This window comes from Fringilla coelebs (assembly GCF_963513975.1).
Source record: "Fringilla coelebs genome assembly, chromosome: Z".
NCBI lineage: Eukaryota > Metazoa > Chordata > Aves > Passeriformes > Fringillidae > Fringilla > Fringilla coelebs.
This window is the reverse complement of record NC_140031.1, coordinates 82663644-82687876: the sequence shown is the minus strand read 5'-3', so window position 1 is coordinate 82687876 and position 24233 is coordinate 82663644. Positions and strand designations below refer to the sequence as shown.

Here is a 24233-nt window from a genome sequence, read left to right as displayed (position 1 = left end):
TATAGCAGAAACTCTGTCAGCAATGACAAATTAACCAAAGACTTAAATCATAGTTAAATAGTCTTGTCTAAAAATTTAGTGCTATGTTAATGAATTTTGTAGTGAGACTGTTTTGAATAGAATCCTTTTTCATCAGATGTTGTGCATATGCTGTTTGTCTAAAATAAAATGTAATGAAACAGCTAATAAACTCCCAATTTATTTGTTTCCTTTGAGAAGTAAATCCTCAATGTGCAACTACTGTTCTTTGTGCTCTGTACTTGCTTTCTTCCTTTCAGGGTGTACCTGTTATTAAACATTTTCTCTCCTCTTGCTCCTAATTAGGAAAAATAAAATGTGCAGGTAGACAGGCCAGTAATGCAGGAAAACTCCTAAACCTTTCTTCTGCCACTCGGGGATTGTACAACAGTGCTTAACAACTGTGGGCTGTGTGGCCTGGGAAGCAAAATGATAAAATGGGAACTGGGAGGAGGCACAGCTTCGTCTGTTTTCTCTTGCGTTTCACCTCAGAGGTGATCAAGAGAAGGAAACAAGTTGTGACTCTGCATACATAAATTCTGAAGTGGTTTTGTTTTGTTTTCAGAATTTTGTAAAGTTAGAGGGGGAAACAGAGCAAAACCAAACCAGCCTTGCAGGAGTTGGGAAGTTAATCCTGGCATGAATGCATTGAAATAGGTCAAAATCGTTAATAGCTCCTCATCTCTTCATCACCTTGGTGCACTGCCTTCCCGTTCTTTGGCACTTATCCTGATCCCCAGGGTGCAGTTGTTTTTATTCCATTAATAGCTGTATTAAACTTTATTCTTGCTGTTGAGGTCTTTGACTTCCTTCAACACCAAGAGCTGGTGTAAACCATCCGTGAGAAGGTGCTGAGGAGCACTGCAGTCATCAGTGCCTATAAAAAGACTTGGAGCCTGTGCCTAAATACCATGCTCTGTTTATTTTCTAGAACAGTGAAGGCATTTACCATTTTGGTTACAGAAAATTTCTTTTTTCTTTCTCTTTTTCTGAACACAGGACCTTGGTGATGGTTATCTTAGTAAGACACATTTCCAAGTAAGAAACAGACACATCCCACCAGACCTCAAGGAGAAAAACAATGATAACACTGAACAAATGTTATTTGCACATGTAGAAGTAAGTACAGATTTTTGAACTTATGTGTTTATAAAATAACTAATAAAAATAAAAACCACTATGCTAGTAAGTCCTTCCAGCAAGACTTCAGATCTGAAGTTACCAGTGGCTTTTAATTAGTTGTCGTACAGTTATAGGAAAACTAATTATACACCTCATTGAGTATTGGTCATGAAAATTGGGACTAAATGAAAAAGATTCCATCATTCTTTGTATAGGTGTTCTCCTCATAGGTTAATATTTCTTGGTATTTTTATTCAATAACATTAAAGAAACTTTTTTTTTTTTTTGTGTGTGTGTGTGTGTGTATTTGGAAAAAGGTTAATCATCAAGATTTATTTTCTACTATGGAACTGACTTAAAAACTGAGCAATTTTTTGAAATTGCTGGTGGGGGGCAGTGAGGTGTTCCTGAAGGAGAATAACTGTGTTTCTTCCAGAAAATGAAAACTGTTCATCAGACTCTGGTTGGACTGATCTGAATAATTATTTGCTTTCTGGAGTCTTCATTAGAGCTCCAGATTATTAACTAACCAGGATATAATTGACAGGGATTCCCTCCCTTGTTGTGTTGTTACCATAAAAAAGAAAATAAATCTTGGATTATAATAGACTGAAAGCAATGTATTGTGTATGCTATAAGCTGTTGAATAGGTGGATGTGGAAAACTTTGCAGTTACCTTTTTCTGCAATTTCTTTCCTTTTTTCATCAGCACTCTGATTGCATTTTTTTCCCCCACTGAGACTCTGGTACATTTATGACATTTCTGGTCTGAAATGAGTATTCTTTTGGCCTGGTTTCTGAAGGAAATGGCACTTAAAACAATTGTGCTATTAGTCTGTGATACAGTCATTTCTACTGATTTTTGAGCTCACTCACAGGTTTCAGCTGCATTTTAAAGAGCTATCCAAGTCATTTAACGAATAGCTGAGGCATTTTTCAGGTTTTTCTTTAAATTGTATTCCAGTATTTTGTAAAAAGAAGGTGGGTATCAGTGCTTCAGGGGTTGTTATTTAATTGTCATTAACAACACTGTTTGTATACTTCAGTCCTGACTTGCAACAACACATTACTGTTTATATTGAAAATTGCTTTTGATTATTGTGACCTTTTTTTTCCTTAAATAATGAATCAAGTCTTCGTTACAGAGTGCATTTTAAAAGAACACCTGTAAAAAGCTATCGAGTCCTTCTTCTGGTGTCAGTTACAGAAAATACCATGAAACAAAAGAGACCTCAGCATCTCTAACATACTGAAATGTCAGACACACTGAAATATTATAATGAATAATACACTGCAATAAGATTCCAGGCCAAGTTTTGTGATTTGTCAAGATACTGAAGTGAGCAGTCCATGAGATATTTGGAAAGATTTCTTTGTTTTGAGCCACAGTAATGTGCAAATTGGAAGGACCCTCTTGGAGGGTCTTGGAACCTTTGTACCTGTCGTGTAGGAGCAGTAAAGATGAAAAGTGAAACAAGAGAAAGGTCTCAGAAAATTATGGAGGTTATAAGACTATAAGAAAAATAATTTAATTTCTTCTCCAAAACATTCAATGCCTAATGGAGATGATGTAAAATTTACATTTTACATTGAGCTGAAGGGTAACCAGACTATTAAAGTTATTTAATCTATCAAATAGGAAAATGAAATTTGCTTTGGATATGTAGAGTAAAGCTGTGTGTTTAACACTAAGAAATATGAAAATGGTGACTGTAGACAGGTTACATTTTCTTAGGCACAGTAGTTCCTGTGTAAGATGCATGTTCTTTTTCACAGATATTGAGTACTAGGGACCAATTCCACTCTTAATAACAATCTGTTATTTAAATAGGTGTTAGGTTTTGGTTTTTTTTAGTTTTAATGTATGTTGTACCCATAAATCACATGGTGTAATGGAATTACTGCAATCTGTTTGAGTAAGTTATTGAAATGCATTCTGATGAAAAGCAAAAGTTGTGATCTTGGTGGAAAATGGAAATGTTTCTTCTGACTATATGCATTTTTAAATTAATATCTTAATATTTTAATATTAATATTTTTAATGAATAATTTTTATTTTTATGTATTCGGAGCTTAAAAAAGCTCTAAATAGGAAATAAAATTTGTTTTGTAAAAAAAACCAGCCATGGACTGATAGCTGCATGTTTCACAATATTCAGTTCCAGAATTCCTGTTATGACCTTGATTTTTCTATATTTTTCTATATTTTGTCTCTATTATTTGTATCTTATTGGAATATTTCCATCTGGCTAATCTGATCTCCTACAAGGTGTGGTAGATACGATGCATGTGCATATAATAATATAATTAACCCAGAGCAGTAAGAAAGGAAAAATACGGAAATTAAGATCTGAGTAATCAACATTCATTGTTAAGAACAATCAGTGTTGATACAAATAAAAAAAGAATGTACTCTGGAATATGCCAGGGCATAAGAGGCCAAAAGATTTTCTTCCCCTCATCCTGGAAATTCAGCTCAAAGGTTAGAAATAGAACATCAGTTTTGACAGATGAGGTGAAAATTTGGAGGAAAATCAGAAGAGAGATTTTTGAAGTTATGGGAAAGTTATTAATAGTGAGGATTTAACTCCTGTGTAAGGGAGTGAACCCAAGACACATCAGGGAGGAGGTGATGTAGAATAAATCATAAATATGTCCTAGTGTAGTGGGGTACAGTTAGGATGTTAAAACTGCAGAGGGGCAAAATTATCTTTGTTCTACTCAGTTTTAGCCTGTGAAGAGACACTGAAACCTAACGATATGGTAAAGAAAATGCACAAGTAGCCTGAAGTAACTTTATTCAAATAGAAAATCAATTAGCAGTTATCCCCGTTTCAAAAATATGCTAATCTTATGGGATCTACTGGAAACCTGACCAGCTTACTTGGAGTTTGTTTCACCTCATTGATTAGCATGGATGGTTAATGTTTCCAGCCTTCCATCTCTTTGATTGGTGAATAAATATCAGGAGCCTTTCTGGTGAAGGAGTGATGAATAACTTTGTATTCTGGTCTTTTCCACAGAGCAGTCTGTATTATGTGCTGGTTCCTTTTATACAAGTTGTGTTTTCATCTTTAAACCAAGAATAAAATTCTATGTGGGTTTCTTTCTGCTTATTTTAGATATCTTCAGTATAGAGCTTGTCACTTAAATCTTTGTTTCAGCCTGAGGAGGTAAAAAAGCATTTTTGGATATAAATCAGTTGACCTATTTTAGGTGTCTCCTCTAAGAGAGGATAAGTCTAAAAGTGTGTTTTTTTCCTCAGGGGTGATCAAGGTTAAGCTACATGGCTGTAGGTGCCTTCATGTTGTCGTGTGAGCCCCCTACAACAAAAGGTGGCTCTGGGCTCCTTACAGCACTCGGAATTTGTGCTGGTGACTTCACTGGAGCTGAGATTTCACTTTCATGGTGGAGCTCATACTTAGTTGAGGGTTGTGTTTTGTGGAGTAGCAACTTAAAGACAATTTAAGGAGGTTTGTCTTTATACTTGGCAGTGTCTCACTTGTCAAACTGTTTATCTTAATGAGGTGCCTGGGGATCCTGTGTTAGGCAGAGCTCATTTTTCCATTTTTCCATCCTCCTGGAAGATGATTCACACTGCTCTTCTGGTATGCCATCCTCTGTTTTTTGTGGTTTTAGTTTAATCAAGATGTTTATTTCAACATTCTGATTGGTAAACAGAAACTACTAATGGCATTGTGACTGATGATAAACTTCAGGCCAAGTTGGTGGAGGATGCTCTTCAGACTAGTGAGATGAGATTCGGTCCCTTGGATATGAGCTGAAGAGTCATAAACCTTTTAGAGTCTCTTCCAAAAGAATAAAAATAGCCTGAGATGCAAAGCAAGGGACAGATAGGAGCACATGGGCGCCATTTGAAAATTTTTAAGTTGCCATTTTGTTCTGGTTAAATTTTTATTGAATCAGTTGTTGTCTTTCTGAGCTGTTCTGACTTTATGCCAGCTGAGTGTCATCTGTACTTTTCCACAGACAGCATAAATCTTGTGTAACCACCATAAAGCATTCTGGCTAATTCAACAACAATCTTCAGTATGTATTCTTTCTTGATCCAAATCAAATCTGTCCTCCCAGGACATCTGTCAGGGTCTTTATCAGTGAACATGGGACTGTGTCTTCTTTTCTAGCAAGGACAGAACCGTTACATACGTTATTGCATGAATTGTTGATAAGGTGAAAAATACCGTACAAGATTCAAAGTGAAGGTAGTTCTCCTGCCTCAAAGAGCTTATACTCTAAATGAGTAAAATGGGAAAATCTGGATTCACTTTATGCATTCTCTTTGTTTGTTATTCAAATAGCCCAAGGGAAGCAATAACTTGGAGTAATAATTCTCAGTGTGTGGTTTGTCTCAGCTCCTCTGGGTAGTGCAGAAGAAGTGAGTCAGCATGGAACCATTCCTGGAGCTGGAGCCACTGCCGCTTTATAAAGAATTGGGCAGGTTGGGAATGCTGAAGGTCTGTTCATACCTGATACTGCCTTTGGAAAATGAGCACTGAGCCCCAGCAAAAACGGATGAAGTTATGCATTTGCTGCGTGGTGGGCTCCACCTTTGCTGGCAGCTGTTCGTGAGTGTTGGTGAGGATCTGCCTGATGGGGGATGTGGCAATGAGTTCTTAAAGGTCGTAATTCCATGATGTGCTGTTCAGCTGTGCTTTTAAGATTGTAGAAAATAGAAAACTACAATTTTTAGCAATTATTGATAATTTTTTCTCTAAACAAATCCAGTATTTTTACAATTAGGAACAGCTCCTTTTTGTTTTTCCTGTGCAAAAATAAGATGAATAAACAAAAGTAAATGTAAACATTTGCATAACCACAGTATTTGTTGGATGATTAAGTGAAAACCTAGCAAACAGTGCTTAAGGAGAAAAATGTAAATACATTTAATAGAATCCAGCATTCACTGCAGGAAATAATGGAAGTACCTTAGTAAAGAGGAAGAAAATCAAGTATTGTGTACCTAAACTATCAGTTTGTAGTAAATGTGTCGGGCTCAAGAGCAGTGAGGTTGCTTGTGTACCAGCACTGTTTTCAAATATCACAGAAATGAAACCCAAATGGAGACCTGTAAGAAATAAATCAAGAAACCACTTATGCAGAAGAGTTTTAAAGCCTATTGCAAAAACAGTGAAGATCCTCGTGATTTTGCTTAAAAATCTATTAATCTGAAAGTGGAATTAGCCTTTATTAAACCACAGGAAAATATTCTAGTGTGGATTTTATTAACTGTTGTCTGCATGGAAAGGCTTGGCAAAATAACGGCATTGTTTAGAAATATCAGGGCTGGAAGGAACTTTGGTGGAGGCATTGCACCCCTTCCTTGAGCTGGAGAGCCCTCAGAAAAAGCAGAATTCATCGGACAGAAGCCACCTGAGTCCCAGTCCTGCTTTGGGGCTCCTTCTGTGCTGGGATGCCTGAGTCTTCAAGGAGGAAGTTTAAATGTTTCTGCTCCTGTAAAGTTCTGGAGGCACGGGAGGTTTTTGTCTCCCACACACAGACCTTTGTGCATCATTTTCTGTGTGTCACGTTGGAATCCTGGCAAATCTTGTTAGCAGGAGTTACATTTAGTTTCCAACAGCTTTGATGACATGCTGTTGGCTTGACTGTCGTTGAGGGTGGTGGGACCCTGATCTGAATTCTCTATCTTGCACATTCTCTGATTGCTGTTCTGTTTTACCCACTAATAACTTTCCACAAATCTTAAGAAATATATCAAAAGCAAGTATATAAACTAATTATGATGCTTTTGGGAGAGCTGAAGGAGGACTTTGTATGACCCCCAAAAGTGATTCATTTTCTGTTTAGATGTTAGCATGGAGTGATTTCAGCTTTTTATCTGCCATCTTGGTATTCAGAGCTGTCACTTAATATTAGAAAAAAATGCTACATCAGACACAGGAAAAGATGTTCTAATTAAGGTTTGGTAACTGAATGTGACAGTTGAGTTGGAGTCAGCCTGGTTGAAGGCATGATGTCATTCCAGCACAATATCTTTCTTCTGCAGTAAATAAACCTTCATTTCCTGTGGAGCACACTCTGAGGCTGTGGGGACTGAAGGTGATTTTCCCAGAATCTGAACTCTGAGGGAGTAGCAATGCCAGAGACAAAACTATTTATAAGCTCACCGTTTTGTGCTGGTGATCCTGTGTTTTAGATATCAAGAAGGGGTATTGTTGTTTTGTTTCCATTTAGTGCATTTTCTCATGATGTCTGGAAAGGTGTTTTGAAAAACCTTTACCATGCTTTTAGATGAAAATCAGAGTAAAGTATTTACACTTTTTAAATTCTTCAAGTTAAAATTTAATGAAATAATTGTCATTTGATTTAATGTCATAAGTGTACATTTTGCTGGGGTTTCTTTGTAATTCATTATTATGAGGTTATAAAAAATAGTTTTTAAAAACTGTGCCAGAACGGACTTGAACTGTGATTGTCTTCATAGAGTAAATTATGTTAGTTTACCTTAGAACTGTGTGTAATTTTATATACAGCAGCAGTATCAGAGATATGTAGGCTACATAGTCACTTACCTACATGGACTGTGTGCTTCCCCTCTCAACTTGCTGGGTTAATAGGATTTTTTACAAGTCTTGGTCGCTCTTCCATCAAATGTTTTGATGCTTGGCATGCCTTGATAGCTGGGCAAAACATCAAGAGATCCCAGCTTCTGCAGTTTTATCAGTGGAACGGCTCGTGAGAAATTAAAATCTGTTTTTCTGTTTCCAATTTAAAAAATATTACTGCTGTGGTCTTAATAGGAGAGACAGTTTTGAAGAAAAGACATTTGTCCTTTCTTGTACTGTTTACCTGCTCTCTCTCTCTCTTTTTTTCTCCTCAAAAATGTTAAAAATGCCATGAATGGAGGAGATACTGAACTGATGGCCATATCAGCAGTGCTTATGTTGGCACATTTGGCCACAATTTGGCTTCCTTTTATTTAATATATTGAACTAATGCATGTTGTAACACAGTACCACTGTGACATTTCCCAAGCAGTGCTGTGTGCCTGGGAATAATGGGAATGAAAACTTTGGGGGGGATCTAAATTTCCCAGCTTAAAGTAATTTTGATGTCAAGACACTTAAGGATGCAGTGAAACACGATTCATATTGGTCATAGTTGCTCAGAGTTTTTTAATCACTGAAATACACACATTGCAGGAGGATTTTTCCTCCAAGCATATGCATTGGGATGTGATGTTAAATATCACAGAAAGATTAATGCTAACATTCTTCCATTCCTGAAAGGAAATCTCCAGTATGTTTGTAATAACCAGACCATGCCAGGTGTAGGTAAATTTTGTAGATAAATACACATTTTCAAATACTTAACGACATTAATTCACAAAGGAGAGGCACAACACTATAGTGTTTGTCAATACTGTTATACCACAATAGAAACAAAATCACATTCTGGTCAGTTGTTAGAATTTTACTTTTAATGGTGGCCCTCAAAACACTTCATGTTTCCAGCCTTGCATATATGCCTGCTTTTGTTTCTCTTAAATTAAATTGTACTGGTTCAATGTTATGCTCTAATTTTCTGGGGATGATGATTCTCATCTGTATTAGAACAATGCTTTTATTTTGGCCAAGTGCCTGTGTTTTTAGCAGTGTCATATGATTATCTTTCAGTGTGTTTGGATTGCTCTCCTGCAGCACACAGGTCCTGTTGGCTCAGAGTGAATATTGCAGATTTAGGGCCTCAGAGTGGCTTCCTGAGAACCAGCCTAAATGGCCAAACTTCCATATGTTGCTGCTTTGAGGAAAATTCATGGTTATTGTCCTTTTAGCTGTGAGGTCCAACTGTGAGTTTTGTTTGCTTCCCAACACCATCTCACTCTCGTTGTCTCTCAACTCTCAAGATACATGAAAAAATGTTTTTCTCCCCTTTGTTACAAAGAAGGGTTGCAGTTTTCTGCTCTTGAAAAAGATGCAGTCTCATACTTTCTTTTTTCCCCTGCATGATAAGATTTCTTTACCATGACTCTTTTTGTTAGCCTTATTAATTAAGAAGCAGCCACTGTGTGTTTGTATTAATACTGTGAATAAAGTAATTCAGCTTTTTTCTTGAGGTCAGAATGTGGTGTTTCTCGAGAACATTGTAGACTTATATTGTATAATCAGTATGTGATTTTGAGGTCAGGTCCTTTCTAGATATAACTAAAGAGCATTGAAGTTCACTGAAACTTAGAAACTTGTGCAGGAAAATGTGTTCTAGAGTTACAAATTATTTTTCATGAATCATAACATACCTTATTTTTCCCCATATAGACCAACACATGGAGAGAAGACACTTCTTTTTTACCTTGTAGGAGTCAAGACTTTAATATATATACTTAAAAAACATGTCTATATATAAAGAGTGTATATAACATAAGACTTTTTTTGTACTGCACTGGTACTCAACATAATGCTGCCAATGCAGAGTGCTAAATTTTGGAGCTAACGTGATTATGAATGCCCCAATTTCAAAATTTATATTCTAGTATATGGCAGAAATTAATTTGGATCTGTCACCTTCTGTGATACAGGTGTTTTCCTGAATGAGCAAGACAATAGATCTTTAATACAGAGCAGGGGTTTTTTTCACTTGATTTAGGTTTGTTAATGTTGTGTAATCTTTCTGCCCTGGTTTGCCAGGGACTAGTTCAGGCAGCACTTGGACATGCTTGCTGACTTCTTAAATGAGACACTCATTTCTCCTGAGTGCAAGATACTGAGAGCACATCCTGAGCACAGGGGACATTAATGCTTGGGAATGGAAAATACTCTTCTTGGCCTCAATGAATGAATGTAACTGGGAGTATTCTGCTTCATGGGTGGTTTTCTCATGATCATCTGTGGTGGTAGCAATGAAAATGAGTTATATGCGTTGACTCAAACATCTCTTACCACCATTTTTCTCTGACTTCTGAGGAAGATACAATGTCATACACCAAATAAGATTTAAGTTTGCTGTTTGAAGGGGAAAACGATAAAGTGTAAGAACTCGTTGAGATCATGAGATAGACATTTTTCTAGGATTAGTGATCAATGAAGTTGTGGAAAGGCAGACATGTCTAGTATGGGAGAGAGAAAGCTGGAAGACAAAAGACTTGTGCTGTAGGTCATACTTTATAACATAAGCTTTGTGTCCATCTAGTGATTTTTGTAATATGATCATTAGTGTTTCCATCTGTATTTTGTGATTTTCTGTATTTGATAGCTTGCCAATAAAATTTCTTTCCCAGACAGCTGAACCTAGCTTGCAGACTGACAGGGCACAGAAAAACCCCCCACCTTCAAAGGAAAGCACATTAAAAAGCTCAGAAATCACCCGAAAGCGTTAACGGCTCTGTTGGCTGTTACACGATGGGATGCAGGAATTGCAATAATGTTCTCTTCCATCTGGTGCCTGCAAACTTGCTGTTTTCGGAGGCATTCACTGCTGTAGCAAACTGTTCACTTATTCATTCTTGTGTAGTTGCCCGTTATTCTTTGGAAAAGGCTTGGGTTGAAAGCGGCTCGGTTCTTTGTTGCAGAAGTCTCAGTGTCAAACATATTACAAGGAGATGTCAGTCCAAATGCAAATACTATCAACTCTCAAAGCCTCTCCGCATGTTGTGTATATTTGGAATGTGCTGTGAAGGTGTAGTCCCAGGAGCGAGGATCTTGACTGACAATACTCAAAAGAAAATCATGCAATATCTGTGCCAAAACGTCTATCTCAGGCTGAAATTTCAATTTCCGCTTTAAATTTCCTGGCTTGTGTTAGCTAACATTACAGCCTTGGTTTTCCTTCTTTTCCTGGGATCTCGGTGGTTATTTTCTTTGTTGCATCTGGACTGGTTAATTTTCAGGAAGGTGAGATAGCAACTGAGTGGAAGGTGTCACTCTGTGAGGGAGGAATGGTTTAAGGAACTAAAGCAAGTGAAGACACATTTCTTATTGCCAGACCACGAGATAAAGGCATTCATATGTAATTTCTGAGCACAGACCACTCAGAAATGTCCAACCCTTGGTCATCCCTGAACATCTAAAGGCACTATGTTCATACAGCAGTAGTCTTTGGTGATGTGTTTGTAGCAAGATGGGTTAGCCATCACCTGTCATACATGATCCTATCCCAGAATTTAAGTTAATCTCTTCAGTCCTGCAGTGTTGAGCAGGTAGATTAACTTATTAACAGTTATCCTGGAAGTATTATAGGAATTCCTAGCATTCTGCCCATTTCAGGTGAATGTTATGTAATGATGTACATTTATGTAAATCTTGATGTTGATTTCAGAAATTGTGAGCAGTGTTGGTGTGTGTTGAGATGACCTTGGAAACATTAATTTCCGTATATGTAGATTTTCAGGTGCTGTACGATGCGCCTTTGTCTTTTTCAGGTTTTTTTATTTTCTGGAAGGGTTTGGTGCTGCCTGTATTGTGTGTGGGATCTGGCACTGCTGTATTTCCACGTGCTGCAGGTGCAGTGTCTGAAATACCAGCCACCAGGTCTGAGGGCCTCAGGGCTTTTTGAATGAAAGCTTAGCTCTCATAGGCAGGTATGTGGGAGCCAGTGGTTGTACCTGGATTTGACTCAGTTCCTTTGGAAATGCTCTGGGGATTAAAATTCTGTTTGTCACCACAGTGTACTCTTGAGGTTGTTTTGTGCTTTTGAGTATCTCTAAATTAAGATATTATCTGCTTGAGTTCAGGCAGTAGCAGTGCAGACGTGGGTAGATGGTCACGGTGACCTTCAAAACCAGTTATTTCTTCATCAACTAACTTGGAACTTTAGCCTGAATATGATGTAATGATTTATTGATGACTGTGATTTAATGATTTAAGTATCTAGCTTAAGCAAACTGAATTCCATCTTTCAGCTTTGTTAGTACTTCAATTAGTGCTTGTGAAACTTTTGTTTTCCCTCCTACATACTCAGTGAAACCCATACTTTCGAGATGTTGGTGGGTAATACTGATCTTTTTGGAAGGGAGGTGTGTCAGAAGAATTAAGCATTGTTATCTGGGCCATACAATTTCCAGCAGTTGTGGGAGCTGAGCTGTGTCTGAGCTGATCTGGACCTTGGCAGCACTGGGTCCTCTGCCTCTCCTCAGCAGAGGCTTCTGAGCACAGATGCTTGGGAAAATCAAGCCACATAGGCACTTAAAGAGAGCAAAGCCAGTCTGAATGAGAATCTCTGATTTTGAAGGTATTGTCCAAGATTTAGAAGCTAAGGCAAAGTTAAGCTGCACAGGTTTACAAGGAAGAGTACAAGAGCTAGAAAAACTTCATGTATGAAATCCTGAAACCTAGTAGGATGCATGGAATATATTTAAACATCTCCTTTGCAGGATTCCTGTCTTTCAGCGGAGTCACAGCATGTGTTCTAATACATGTAAATGTATATTTAATTACTCCAGTGTTTAAGACGCAGAAGTATAGTTAAAAATTGAAGAGAATATTGAATCAAAATTTTGATCCCATGGTCTGGTATAGGCTAGAAATATTTAGCAGTCAGAAAAAAAAATATCACTGCTATTATTATTACTGTCCATTTGAATACAAATGTAAATGGCAGACTATCTCATAAGTTTGTAATTTTAAAAATATTTTTAATTGCTGCCTGTTGTTAGATGCTTTAATTCCATATTCCCCAGGTTTTGTCCTATATTTTAGAAGGATAGAGACACATTTGCTGTTTAAGATCAGATGTAGTTTTTGTGTAAACCATAACTGCACAAATTTGAATTCTGGGAAAAATGTTAAACATTGGAAAGATGAGACTGCAAAAGGTCTGCTACACCATGGTTAGCAAGGTATAACACTTTCCTTTGGATTGTGTTAGAAAACCTGTTTTGATCTGTTTTTCTGTGATGTGTGCTTCACTTTCTGCCCTTGCCCCTTCTCAGAAATTCTTCTTTCTGTGGAGTGATGCTAACCCCACTTGAGCAAAGTAAAGGTTTTTAAAGATAATTAAGCTCCTGCAAGTTTTATGGAGGTAAGTGGCTGAGTGGAGGACAGGCCATGAAAGTTCTGTGCCTGAGGTAATTTACTGTGTGCCAGAGAATCCACAGGATAAAGGCCTTTGTAAGTCCCAGCTGGGGCAAGAGCCCTCTCCTTCCTTGGGCCTAACACTTGATGCAGATCTGAAGGATAGAAAAATCAGCCACGCCAAACATTTCAAAGTAATTCCAGGTAATTCTGGGCTTACAGTACTTAGCAAGCAACTTAATAAGCAATTTCAAAATATTTTGTCATCTGAATTTGAGGCAATACAAAACAATAAATATGAATTGATTAAAGAACTATGCTTGCATTAAAAAAGAGACAGTTTTTTTGCATTTGATTTTTCCCTCTCTTTCCTCAAGTGCATGTGCTTTGGGAAGACAGAGAGTGCATTTGATGGAATGTGAGTAAAGGCACCCTTGTATTCCTGGCACAATATTCAAAGTACATGAATATTAAAACATTGCATTCTCTGGGGGAGCCCAGCTTAACTGTAGCTGATACAACATTTGTCCCTGTGCATGGCAGGTTTGAATGCTTATAAACAGTGAGAATACCTTGGCAAGGTATTTTTTCATCCACTGTTAACCAGAATTCTGGTATTGGACTTTATTTCCTGTGCCAGGTTTTTTTACCTCATCTACCAACTCTACTGATTTTCTTTGTCTCTGCATAGAAAGTGCTGCCACAGTAGGGTCTCATTATAGAATTTTATTTGAAACCCATCTCTAGAAATATCTCTAAAAATAACTAGACTTTAATGTCCCTTTTTAAAAAAGTCTTTCTGAAAACTGCTGAGATAATACTGTGACAGAAATCTTGGTAAAAAAGAAGAAATAGAAAAATAACTTTCATGGGGTGGTTGGTGACGTTTCTCAGTTAATATACTTCATTACCTTAAATTGTAATCCCTGTTCTGGTACACTTAGTTTTCTGGAAGGTATTCTTACACTATTTCAATTAGCTGGTACTTTCAGATTTTGTCCACTGGTATTTTAAACTGCTCCTGAGAATTCCCTTTTACCTGTTGTTTTTCTAAGGCAGCTCTGGATCACAGACTTTGTTACCCTGTGTAAACAGCTCTAGTGTTCCATCATCTCTTTTTTCAGAGCTGTTCCCTTACGTGTGTGAGGCCCTTCATAAAGGACAGCCCTCCTCAAAGATGTAAATAATATGTAATTAAAAAGCATAATCAGTTTTCTTTAGTGATTGAAGGACATTTAATGGCCATACATGAGTAATACAACAAAGTGCTTAAGCAAATAAAATTGGAATTAAGTGCTTCAAAGTTTTAAAAATAATGATTATTAAGAACTGAACACTTGACACTTTGAGCTGTACTTATTAATAATTTGTAGTCAAAGAGGGAGGGAGTGAATGGATGAATAGAAAGAAGTGTGAAGAGTAGGAGGGAAGTGAGCTGATGCAATACTTTGGTAAGGAAGGGGATGAGCCCATTCTAGTATTTTACAGACTTTTTTTTAGTAGCTTCATAATGCCAGAAATGAGATTGCAAATTGTTTAATTTTCAGCATCAGGAGAGCAGAAGGGTGGGTTTTCCCTTTTTTTTTTTTTTTTTTTGCCTTTTTCCCTGTCCATTTTTTGAATTGTCTTTTACTTAAATTTTCCCCTACCAGTATAAAAAAAACAGGATATTAAAAAATTTCTTTTCTCTGTAGAGTAGATACAGCTCTTTTAGTTAGTCCTGAAGTGAACGATTTGTTCTTAAATAATAAGAAAAATACAGAAAGCTTCTTCAACACTTCTCTCAAAATGTTAGTTAGGGATACTTGTTGTGGGACTGTAAGTCAGTTTGAGAGGCTCTACAACTTTGTAGTTTAAAAAAACACTTGAAACAAGTTTTGAGTAGGTCACTAATTGGATTTGAAGTCAGACTTGTAGAATTATTTTTCCTCACAAATCTATTCCAAGTGTCTTGTTTATAACTATGACATTATTAAATTTAATTACTATTCTGGGTATTATTACTAAAAATTGTAAGGGTCTTTGGGATGTAGCAGCTGATGGATTTCTCTCAGCATTGTGCTTCTTAATGAGCAAAACCTGAAACTCCTTCCCACTTGGTTTTAGCATGTAGTAAGAATTACAGAACAGCTGGCCCGAGAAAACAGGCTCAAAAGGACATACCATTAATTGACTCTGTTTAAAATAAATAGATGGACAACTTGAGGGTTTATGTTTCTTAATTTCCAAAGGACAAATTTTAAATTCTGGAAGAAGTTTAATGGTTTTGACTGAAGCATGCTTCACCTTTCTCCAATCAAATGTGTAGGATAGTCTGAGAAGCAGCCATTGCACCAAGATCATTAGGAAAAAATCCCCAACACTTAGGAATGGCACAAAAGTGTAGTTTTGGCTTTTTAGAGTCAAGAATTTTCAGAAAGAGAACCTGCTTTGTATATGGTAAATAGGTCTGAAAAGAGGCTGAGACAAATACCAGAAGGTTATTTAACTCTGCATGTAGCAGTAGTAAAGAAAGAGAAACAAGCCCAGGGAAAAGATTGCAGATAGCGTTATATTTTACTCTGTTCACCACGTAAATGGAAATAAATTCCTATTTCCAGTAAAGATTATTTCAGACAAGGCAGGATGTCTGGTGAGGATGGGTCTGATGAGTAACTATTGAAGATAGTAGATGCTTCAATCAAGGGGGAAGCAATTTTTGAAAGGAGATCATGCAGAAGAAAGTTGGACATAACTTCTACCCTAGAATTTCTGTCAGGTGTCAGAAATCTGTTGGGTTTTGGTTTTTTTTTCAGTTTCAAAATGCAAAAAGCTATATATTCATTAATCTGGCATCAGTGGTATTCAAAGTTTGCGAAGAAATTCTTAAAGAAGATTTAAGTAAAGGTTGAATATGGAAACAGGATGGAATGCAAGGTGATGTTAACAAGGTAGTGAATGTATTGAACCATTATCTATGATCTGGCAAAATAACTGAGGGACTGGACAAAGACAATTCAGTGCTCCTATTTCTTGTGGAGTTTAGTAAAACTTTTTATCAATGGACCACATGAAAGCAAAGCTGTGTGATAACACCACAAAAATTCACCCTCAGACAAATCTCATGTTTTAAGTTGCAGTTGCAGGACAGGGAGTTGGAGAGGGTTAATGAAATTTGTTGATGTCAGAATATCTGGAGGCATTGTCAATACAGCAGAAGGTAAGAAATTCCTGTGGAGAGAGACAGAGGAGATCTAGGACTGGCACAACAGAGCCAGCATGAAATTTAGTGGTGCAAAGTATAAGTTCATGTACTGGGGGGGAGTAGGGGTAAGGTAATGCTGCTTCAGAAGCTTGAAGCTCATTAGTTGGAAATGACTGAGGAGGAGAAATAAATGGGTGTTTTAGTTGATCATAGGATTACTGTGAACTGCTCCTGGGCATGAATGAAATATAGACAGGCTTAGGTTCTATCTGGCTGTTGCTCTTTGATGGAATTGGTATTAAACAAGGATGTTGAGGACTTGTCTGTCATGTTGTATGTTTAATTACAGCTACTCCCACTGAAACAAAAAATTAAGAGAATTAAAATATAATGGATTTTTTATGTTGATTGGAAAAATCAGATTGGGAAAAGAGAAAAGACTAGAAGAATTCTTGCTTAGTGTTAAAAAAGAAAGCCTGGAAGGAAATATGGTTTATCTCTGTTAATACATTGGGCAAAATGCTTTGAAATGCCACAGTATGAAAAAAAACTCCTTAAACTAAACGATCATGTTGCCATGAGAATTTACAGTTATAAACTGAACTTGGATAAACATGCAGTGGAATCAGAGAAGTGGGATGCTGAAATAGCTTTCCAAAAGGAACAGTAGTATCTTGAAGTCAGTTAGTTTGCAGATAAAAGTATATAAATCTATAAAAAGGCATTCTATGATGTTTGATACCTGTGGTAACAAGATATTGAACTTTATCACCTAGGAGGTCCCTTAGCCTCCTGTTTTATAGATCTTTGCTCATTTGTGTAATCTGTGGCTGCAGTGCAGGATGCACATTTAGAGTTAATGCCTTTGTTTATATGTAAAATCAGATTCTGCAAGGCTGCTTGGAGAGCAAGGAAATCAAAGCAGAGATTGCACAAGAGCGAATATTTTCCCTGTGTGAAACAGGACCCTCATCTCTACATAGCTCTGTGAGAGAGATTTTCACTTTTGGCCTAGATAAAGGGTCCTGAAAGCCTGGGATCTGATTTTGAGAGTGTGTGATCCTCAAAATCCCCCAGATTTTATTCTTTTAAAAAGCTGTCTCCCAGGTTCTGTTTTCATGTGAAGTTCAGCTAGGAGTTTCTTATTTTATGTCCTGATGGATTAAAGAAGAGAAATGCTGAAAGGTTAGTCAATTATTTCACCTTTGTAGCCAAGCTTTGTCTTAGAGCAGAGAAGCACTCTGGTCTTTAAAAATGCAGTTATTAATGACACACAATTTTAGATTATTCACAGGTTTAGATTTTTACCTTTTCCTTGGTAATCTTGTTTCCAGCTCTGTTACTGCGAACATAGTATTTTCCTTTCCTGGGTGAAATTGGTATTACTTTTTTAGTCATTTGGTGTTAAAAAGGAGCAGAACTGACAGACAGTCTACTCCAAGGAGGATGTGTAACAGGAAGGCAGCAGGGATGTAGAACTTGAGATAAGTTTGGGATTTTCTGGAACTCTGCAGGAGTCCTGCCGACTGGAGGGGTCCATATGGGCACCTGGAATCTCTCAGGTGGTAGGAAAAGACTCTGGCACCATCTGTACAGAGTGCCTTGGTTGAGGTTTATACTGAGAAAAAAATAAGCTAACCCTGATGACAGAATTACAATTTTATATGATAAAATCTAATATTAATATGCTCTTTTTAGGTTGATTTTGTCTGAGTGACTCAGACAGTTGCCAGTTGTGATTGGCAACCAACAACAATGATACGAACACTGTCATGTTTCCTCATGGAAATGACAGCAGACAGCATAATTGTTTGCTATTCTGCACAGGTTCAGATGGGATTGCGCTGCTTCTGTTCAAAGGAACAAGTTCATGGGACTAAGTTATTGTGTAAAATATTGGAGACAAAAGACTTAGGTGGAGGGAAATGGAATTATAAAATAGAATGGGCATTAAGTTGTGCTAAACACTGGCAACTCAACAGATTCTAACCTTACACCTTAAAACAAAATTAAAATCTGTAATAATTTTTTTTCACTTCCCAACATGGCATATGCTTTTTCTTCAGGCTTATCTCTATAACTAAGAATTCAATATTACTTTTTTTTCTTTCTATTTTAGGTTAACAAAGTTACATGTTTCCATCTAGCATCTGATTTTTCCCTTTGCCCATTCCAAATTTGGCTTGGTTCTATGTCTGTTACCTAATATCTGGAGTATCAACAATTCCTTTAATGCCTGTGTGATTAAGAGAGAAACAAAAAAAAAAATCAGTTAGTTTGAAAGCACCTAATATTAAAGGGAAGAAAGACACAGAAGTTCTGTTGAACGATGGCAAAATGAAGCAAAGCAAATACATCAGAGTTGGTCAGTCAGTTTTGGAAAGCTGTGTAACACACTCATCATCCTTCATAATTTTAAGGAAATATATGTATTTTTAGTTTTTGTTGTAAAATTCATGTTTCTTTTTTCTTTCCTGTGTTTGTCTTTCCTCCAAAGACTATATAAAGAATTGGTATTTTCTTCTACAGAGGAAAATGTGGGAAAAGAATATGTTCAGATGTGTTTTAAGTATGCTTTTGGCACCCATTTCTGTGATTAATGCTTTTTTTAAATTTTCAAAAGTATTACCCCTCCTAGTGTTGAAATTACATTTTCAAGTTAAAGATACAAACAAATCTTGCATTTACTGTTGCTTCTCTAGCGACCTGGGTTTACAGTGGAAGTTACTTACTGGCATGGTAATATTATTAATTCTACAGACACAGTTGTGGTGTTTTCCTGGGTTATATCTGATAAAAGTCTTGCACCACCTGAAGAAATGAATACATTTTGGTGTTTGCAGCTTTGGGTATTATTTTATTCTGTTCATCAAGGTTGCTGGAAATGTAATTCTTTCTGATTTGAGCGTCTCCATGCTTTGAAAATATGTCTGATAGTTCACAGGAGTATTGGCAATGATTTTGTTTTTAAATAAGTGTTTAGCACAGAGAGTTGTTTTCCTTCAAAAAGAGATTTGTTAGATTGTTTCAAAGCATGGTTTTTACAGTTGGTAAAGCTGTGGAGGTGCCAGGCTGTGTTCCCAGGCTGTCTGAGGCATGATGATGTTGTCCTGTAATTAGAGGTTCTCCTCGCCTGTGGTGAGGCAGCCAGCATGTGTTTTACCATTTTCAATTGTAAAATTAAACTAAAAGGACTTTTAAAATACATAGGTATTTTCCCAGTGAATGATTACAGCCCAGTAATATTTGATTTACATTTTGGAATGTTTGGATTTGAAACCAAAGATATCTAAAATATTTGTTGAGTACTTTACTGCCATCACTTGTTTTAAAGGTTGCTGATGTTCCTAAACAGAACCAAATTTGAATTTATTTTACTAAAATAGTGAGCTGTAAAGTCACGAATTGGGGGTGGGGTTTTATTGTGTAGGGTTTTTTTTTTTTATTGTGTAGGGTTTTTTTTTTTTTAATGTTAATGTTTAAAATACTGAGCATTTTGGCAGTAGGGATCAGGATAAGTAAATTATACTCTCCCTTCTGTAGTGATTTTGAAATGTACGTTTGATCAAAGCTTTTCACTTTTTTGTCTCTGTTTTCACAGAGTAGCTCTTGCTTGTAGGGGGTAGAAGCAAACAGAATGAAATAACTTTGTAAAAGTAATCTTGATGTAGAATCTTCAGTGAGCCCTGTATTGTCACTTTGTATTGGAAAAACCTTCTTAAAATATTCAATGAAACCATTAAGGCAAGAACTTTACCTTGAATTAATCCATCTCTGCATTGCAATGTTTACTTTCCTATGCTGAACAGTAAAATAGTCTATGTAGGACTTTGCCTTTCCTCTTGTGTCTTGGTTTTCTTGGGTTTGTTGCTGAAAATTTTGCCTAACTTCTTTTAAGGGTGGAGCTGTAGGATAAACAAACACAGTGCAGCTTAAAAGTCATATCACTGAAGACTGTTTTTGAGGACAAAAAACCTTGGGACAGGGCTGTTTGATATTTATGATACAGATGGTCTACTGTCCTTGAAAGTTAGAACAAACTTTGGGTCACATCAGAACTGTGTATAATCAGTATTTAGTGTAGTGGTCTGCATTCCTCTACCATCCTAAAATTGGTTGATAATAAAAACAAGAAAACTGGAGTTAAATTTCTGTCTAGCTTAATGTTACATGTTTTAATATACTGATAAGAAATAAATGAAAATGTGACTGTGAGGTGGCTTCATTTTTCTCTTTTTTCAGAGTTATGACTGCAGTTTTAATGAACATTCACTTTTCTTTTGCTTAGTGCTGTGTGGATACTGCAGTACAGGTGAAGGTGTCAAGAGAATTTGAGTAGAAAATCCATTTTCTACAAACTCAGATTTTTTTCAGGAACTTTGTTTTCTAATTAGATAAATGAAGTAGTTCATCTAGGATCAGATTAATCCTAATGAAAATGTGACAAGGTTTTAAACTTTTCTGAAAGTTTTTTTTTAGCAAGTTTAATAATCTGCTGCATTGCCCAGCAGAGCTGTATTTTTAAAATCTTTTCCCACTAATGCCCTAATGCACACTACTAGGATTATCAAAGTGAATGTCCAGCTGATTCCAAGTGAGCCTGTTCAGATTTATATGGCACACTTTAATTTGGAAATTCTGACATTTTCTATTTTAATATTTACCATCTCAGACCAGAAGGTTTTTGTCCTGTGAAAAGTGCTCATATTTAACTTCTGTATTGATTAAAGAAAAAGACAAATGTTAAAATCCTGGATTTTGTCATGGAATGAAAACAGCAGCATTTGGGCAAATCTCAGCATTTCGGGTTCTCTGCTCTGGGTGTAAATCACGGCTGAGGCAATGAGCTCGGTGTAGTGTGTGTGGGATCCCTGGTGGCAGCAGGGAATGAGGGGCATTTGTCTTGTGATTTGTTGGCCCTGTCAATACTCGTGTGACAGGGGAGAGCAGAGCTGAGATCAGCTCATGGGCAAGCTCAGCGTGGCAGTGCAGGTGTTATAAACTCCATTTCCTGCCACGGTTTCCATCTCCTGCTCTATTGACTGTGCTGCCCAGCTCTGTATCATCAGCAGAATTTGTCAACAATCTCCTGCTTTTGTGCTCAGGGTGTGGAGGAATATTGTAACTAAGATTACTTTACTGCCCAGCTGTAGAGGTGCTTTGTTAGTTGACTGTCTCCTGGTCAATAATTCTCTTGTTAGCTTTTCATGTTATTCTCTCCCTTTTTCCACTTTCTTGTGTATTACATTTTGAACATAATCCCCATCTTCTCCACTTTAAAGAACTGCTTCCCATTTGGCCTGATATCAAATATTTTACTGCATCCAGCAAGATTGAATCTCCTGCATTTCCTTGTCCACTAATTCAGTTATCTTATCAGGGGAAGGTATCGGGTTCCCTTGGCTTGCTCTTTCTTTGACAAACCAATGTTAAGTTTTAATCCAATTTCTACATAGCTCTGTATGATGAATTATTCTTTCCTTCAGAAATGGTTCTAATCCCTTTTGCCATTTGTAAGTACCACTTGAATTTTGGCAGTTCTTACTTTCTTCTTTAAACTTAGGCTTCAAGAAGTAGGATTTTTTTGCTTGCCATACCTCTTTCTTGTTCTCTGTAGGGGTTTTCTTTTCATACACTTGGTATCATTTGTGAGGTGGTTATGCATTCAGATCTGCATTTTATCCTATATATTGTTTTCAGTAGTTCAGGGTGTAAATTTTAGGAAGTTTTTGTATCTGTGACTTAAATAAATTTAAGCCTCTTCCAAATTCCAGTCCTTCCCCATTTAAATTTTTCTGCTTTAACTCATGATCTCCCTTATTTCTCAAATATCCTAAAAAAACCTAAATATAGATTTAGAAAGCTTATTGTGGGCAGTTTCTGAACAGATGCTGAGTTCAGGAGGACCCATGAAATGCCTGTTCTGTTGTTCTGTGGTCACCTGGACGTGGCAGGCCAGAACACATTTCCCTGTCCACCATACAAAGATGTGTTACAAAACCCTGACTGCCTCTACTTGAACTTGTAAAATTCCTGGCTGATCCTAGAAAGCAGAGCACGCTCTTGATTTTCCATTCAAGACATTAAAATTTCAATAATCTCTGCCAGTCTGATGGCAGATGAGATTCCCACCTGACTTGGTGTCTTGCAGTTGGTTGTTTTTGAGAGATTGAGCAAGACCCAGCAGTCAAATAAACTTAATATCATGTACGCACCTATCTTCATGTATTTTTATTTGTATGTAATTGTAATCTTTGAGTCAGATTTATTTTATGTAAGCAGCTATCCTATAATCATCTTAGAACTTTGGTAATCCGCATAAAAATATTTTTGTTTGTTAATTCAGGAAATTTAGGTGAAGAAATAATAGCAGCATTGCATCCAAAACCACGAGAAGCATAATTTCCTGCAGTTTGTGTTTGTTTGTTTTTGTGTGGTTTTTTTTTTTTTTGTTTGGTTTTTAAAAAAACTTTTTTAAAATTTTTGTTTTATTTATATTTTGCTATTTCTTCATCTCTGCTTTTATTCTCTGTTTGGGTAACAGGCAAATCTCTTGCAACACTTTTCCTGGTTTAAGACTCTAACTATACCAGGATCCTGTAAATATGGGTGGCTGGTGGTGTCTTTTTATTGAGAGAGGTCAGTTTTGTGTGAATGCCTTATCATTATTTGGACTCAATGGTTTTAGAGCTCTTTGCCAGCCTAAATGATTCCATGATTCTACAAAATCCAAAGCAAAATCCAAAGCTTCTTTCCTCTGGGAAAGAAGTCTGCTGTAAAAAATAGTTCCACATACCTGCGCTCACGCTGTGCATGGGTGTGTAGATGTTTGCAAAAACAAGCAAATTGATATAAAAAGGCATCATTAGCCTTTTTCTGTGAATTGGGTGGAGTGCTCTGGAATTCAGTTTATGAAAGACCCTGGGAGCTGGTTTCTGCAGTTGTTAGTCCTGAACCACTCACATGTTACTTTCAGTCTCAGCTAAGTCAGAAACTCTTCTGTTTCCTGAAACATGATGGAATAGGGACTCCAGCAGTACTGTTTGAAATATCATATGGGCACCAAGCCTTTTTTCTAAAATTATTCATTCAGAGATTGCAGTTGAGTTGCAGAAACCTATAAACTGAAGTTAGGAAAAAAATCAATTAATTTATCTTTGATTTTGGTGCAACACTACCATTTGTAGCATCTGCTTTATGAATTAAGCTATTGTATGGGATGTTAAAAATATATTAACATATTTTTAATTGCTTTTTCTTCCCCAGATTCCCTGGTTTTTCATTTGGCTGAAGTTTAATATTTAGGGAAGCATGGTCCTGGTTGTCTCCAGTTGATTCCTTTACATTACCAGAGACAATTTAAGTAGTAAATATCTTGCTGTGGGACCCTGTTTGGGGTACAAGCAGCAGCATGCAGTACAATTAAAGGTTCTTGAAGCAAATGTTTAGGAAAATACTTTCCAAGAGATCTGCACATGATTAGAATTACTGAGTGCTCTCCTCTCTGGCTTCCTGTTTTGGAATTGAATGCCTTCAGGACACTTGGAATATCTCAGTTTTGAGAAGCAAGAGCAATTTAACCAAGTCTGTACTTCATTGTCTTAGCTATGATTTCAGTTAGTTGCAAATAGGGATAAATATATGGAATAACCCCTGAGATACCTTAATCAAATGGCAGGAATAAATTATAGAGCAGCTTTTAAGGGAAATGAGAGCAGATAAAATGTCCCAACAGTCAGAGCCATGTTCTGGCTCTTTCTCTGCACATGTGTACAATTAGTGGCTCTTTCCTTGCTTCTTGTTTCCCATCCTGTGGGATAATGAGTTTGAACATTTTTTGGAACAACTTGCTAATTGCTTGAAGTATTTTATGTAGGTTATTTATAAAGTTTGAACGGAAAATTTGATATGGTTATTGAACAGTT

At 36.8% G+C, this 24233-nt stretch overlaps 1 protein-coding gene across 1 annotated transcript in view; it reads left to right on the top strand.

Annotated features, from left to right (window-relative positions):
• The window catches only part of ATG10 (autophagy related 10), a 59514-nt gene that overhangs the window by 5442 nt on the left and 29839 nt on the right, over positions 1–24233 (top strand). The window contains exon 3 of the mRNA XM_084225018.1: positions 1018–1137. Within this exon, the coding sequence (XP_084081144.1) occupies positions 1018–1137 (120 nt within the window). The remainder of the gene's footprint in view (positions 1–1017; positions 1138–24233) is intronic.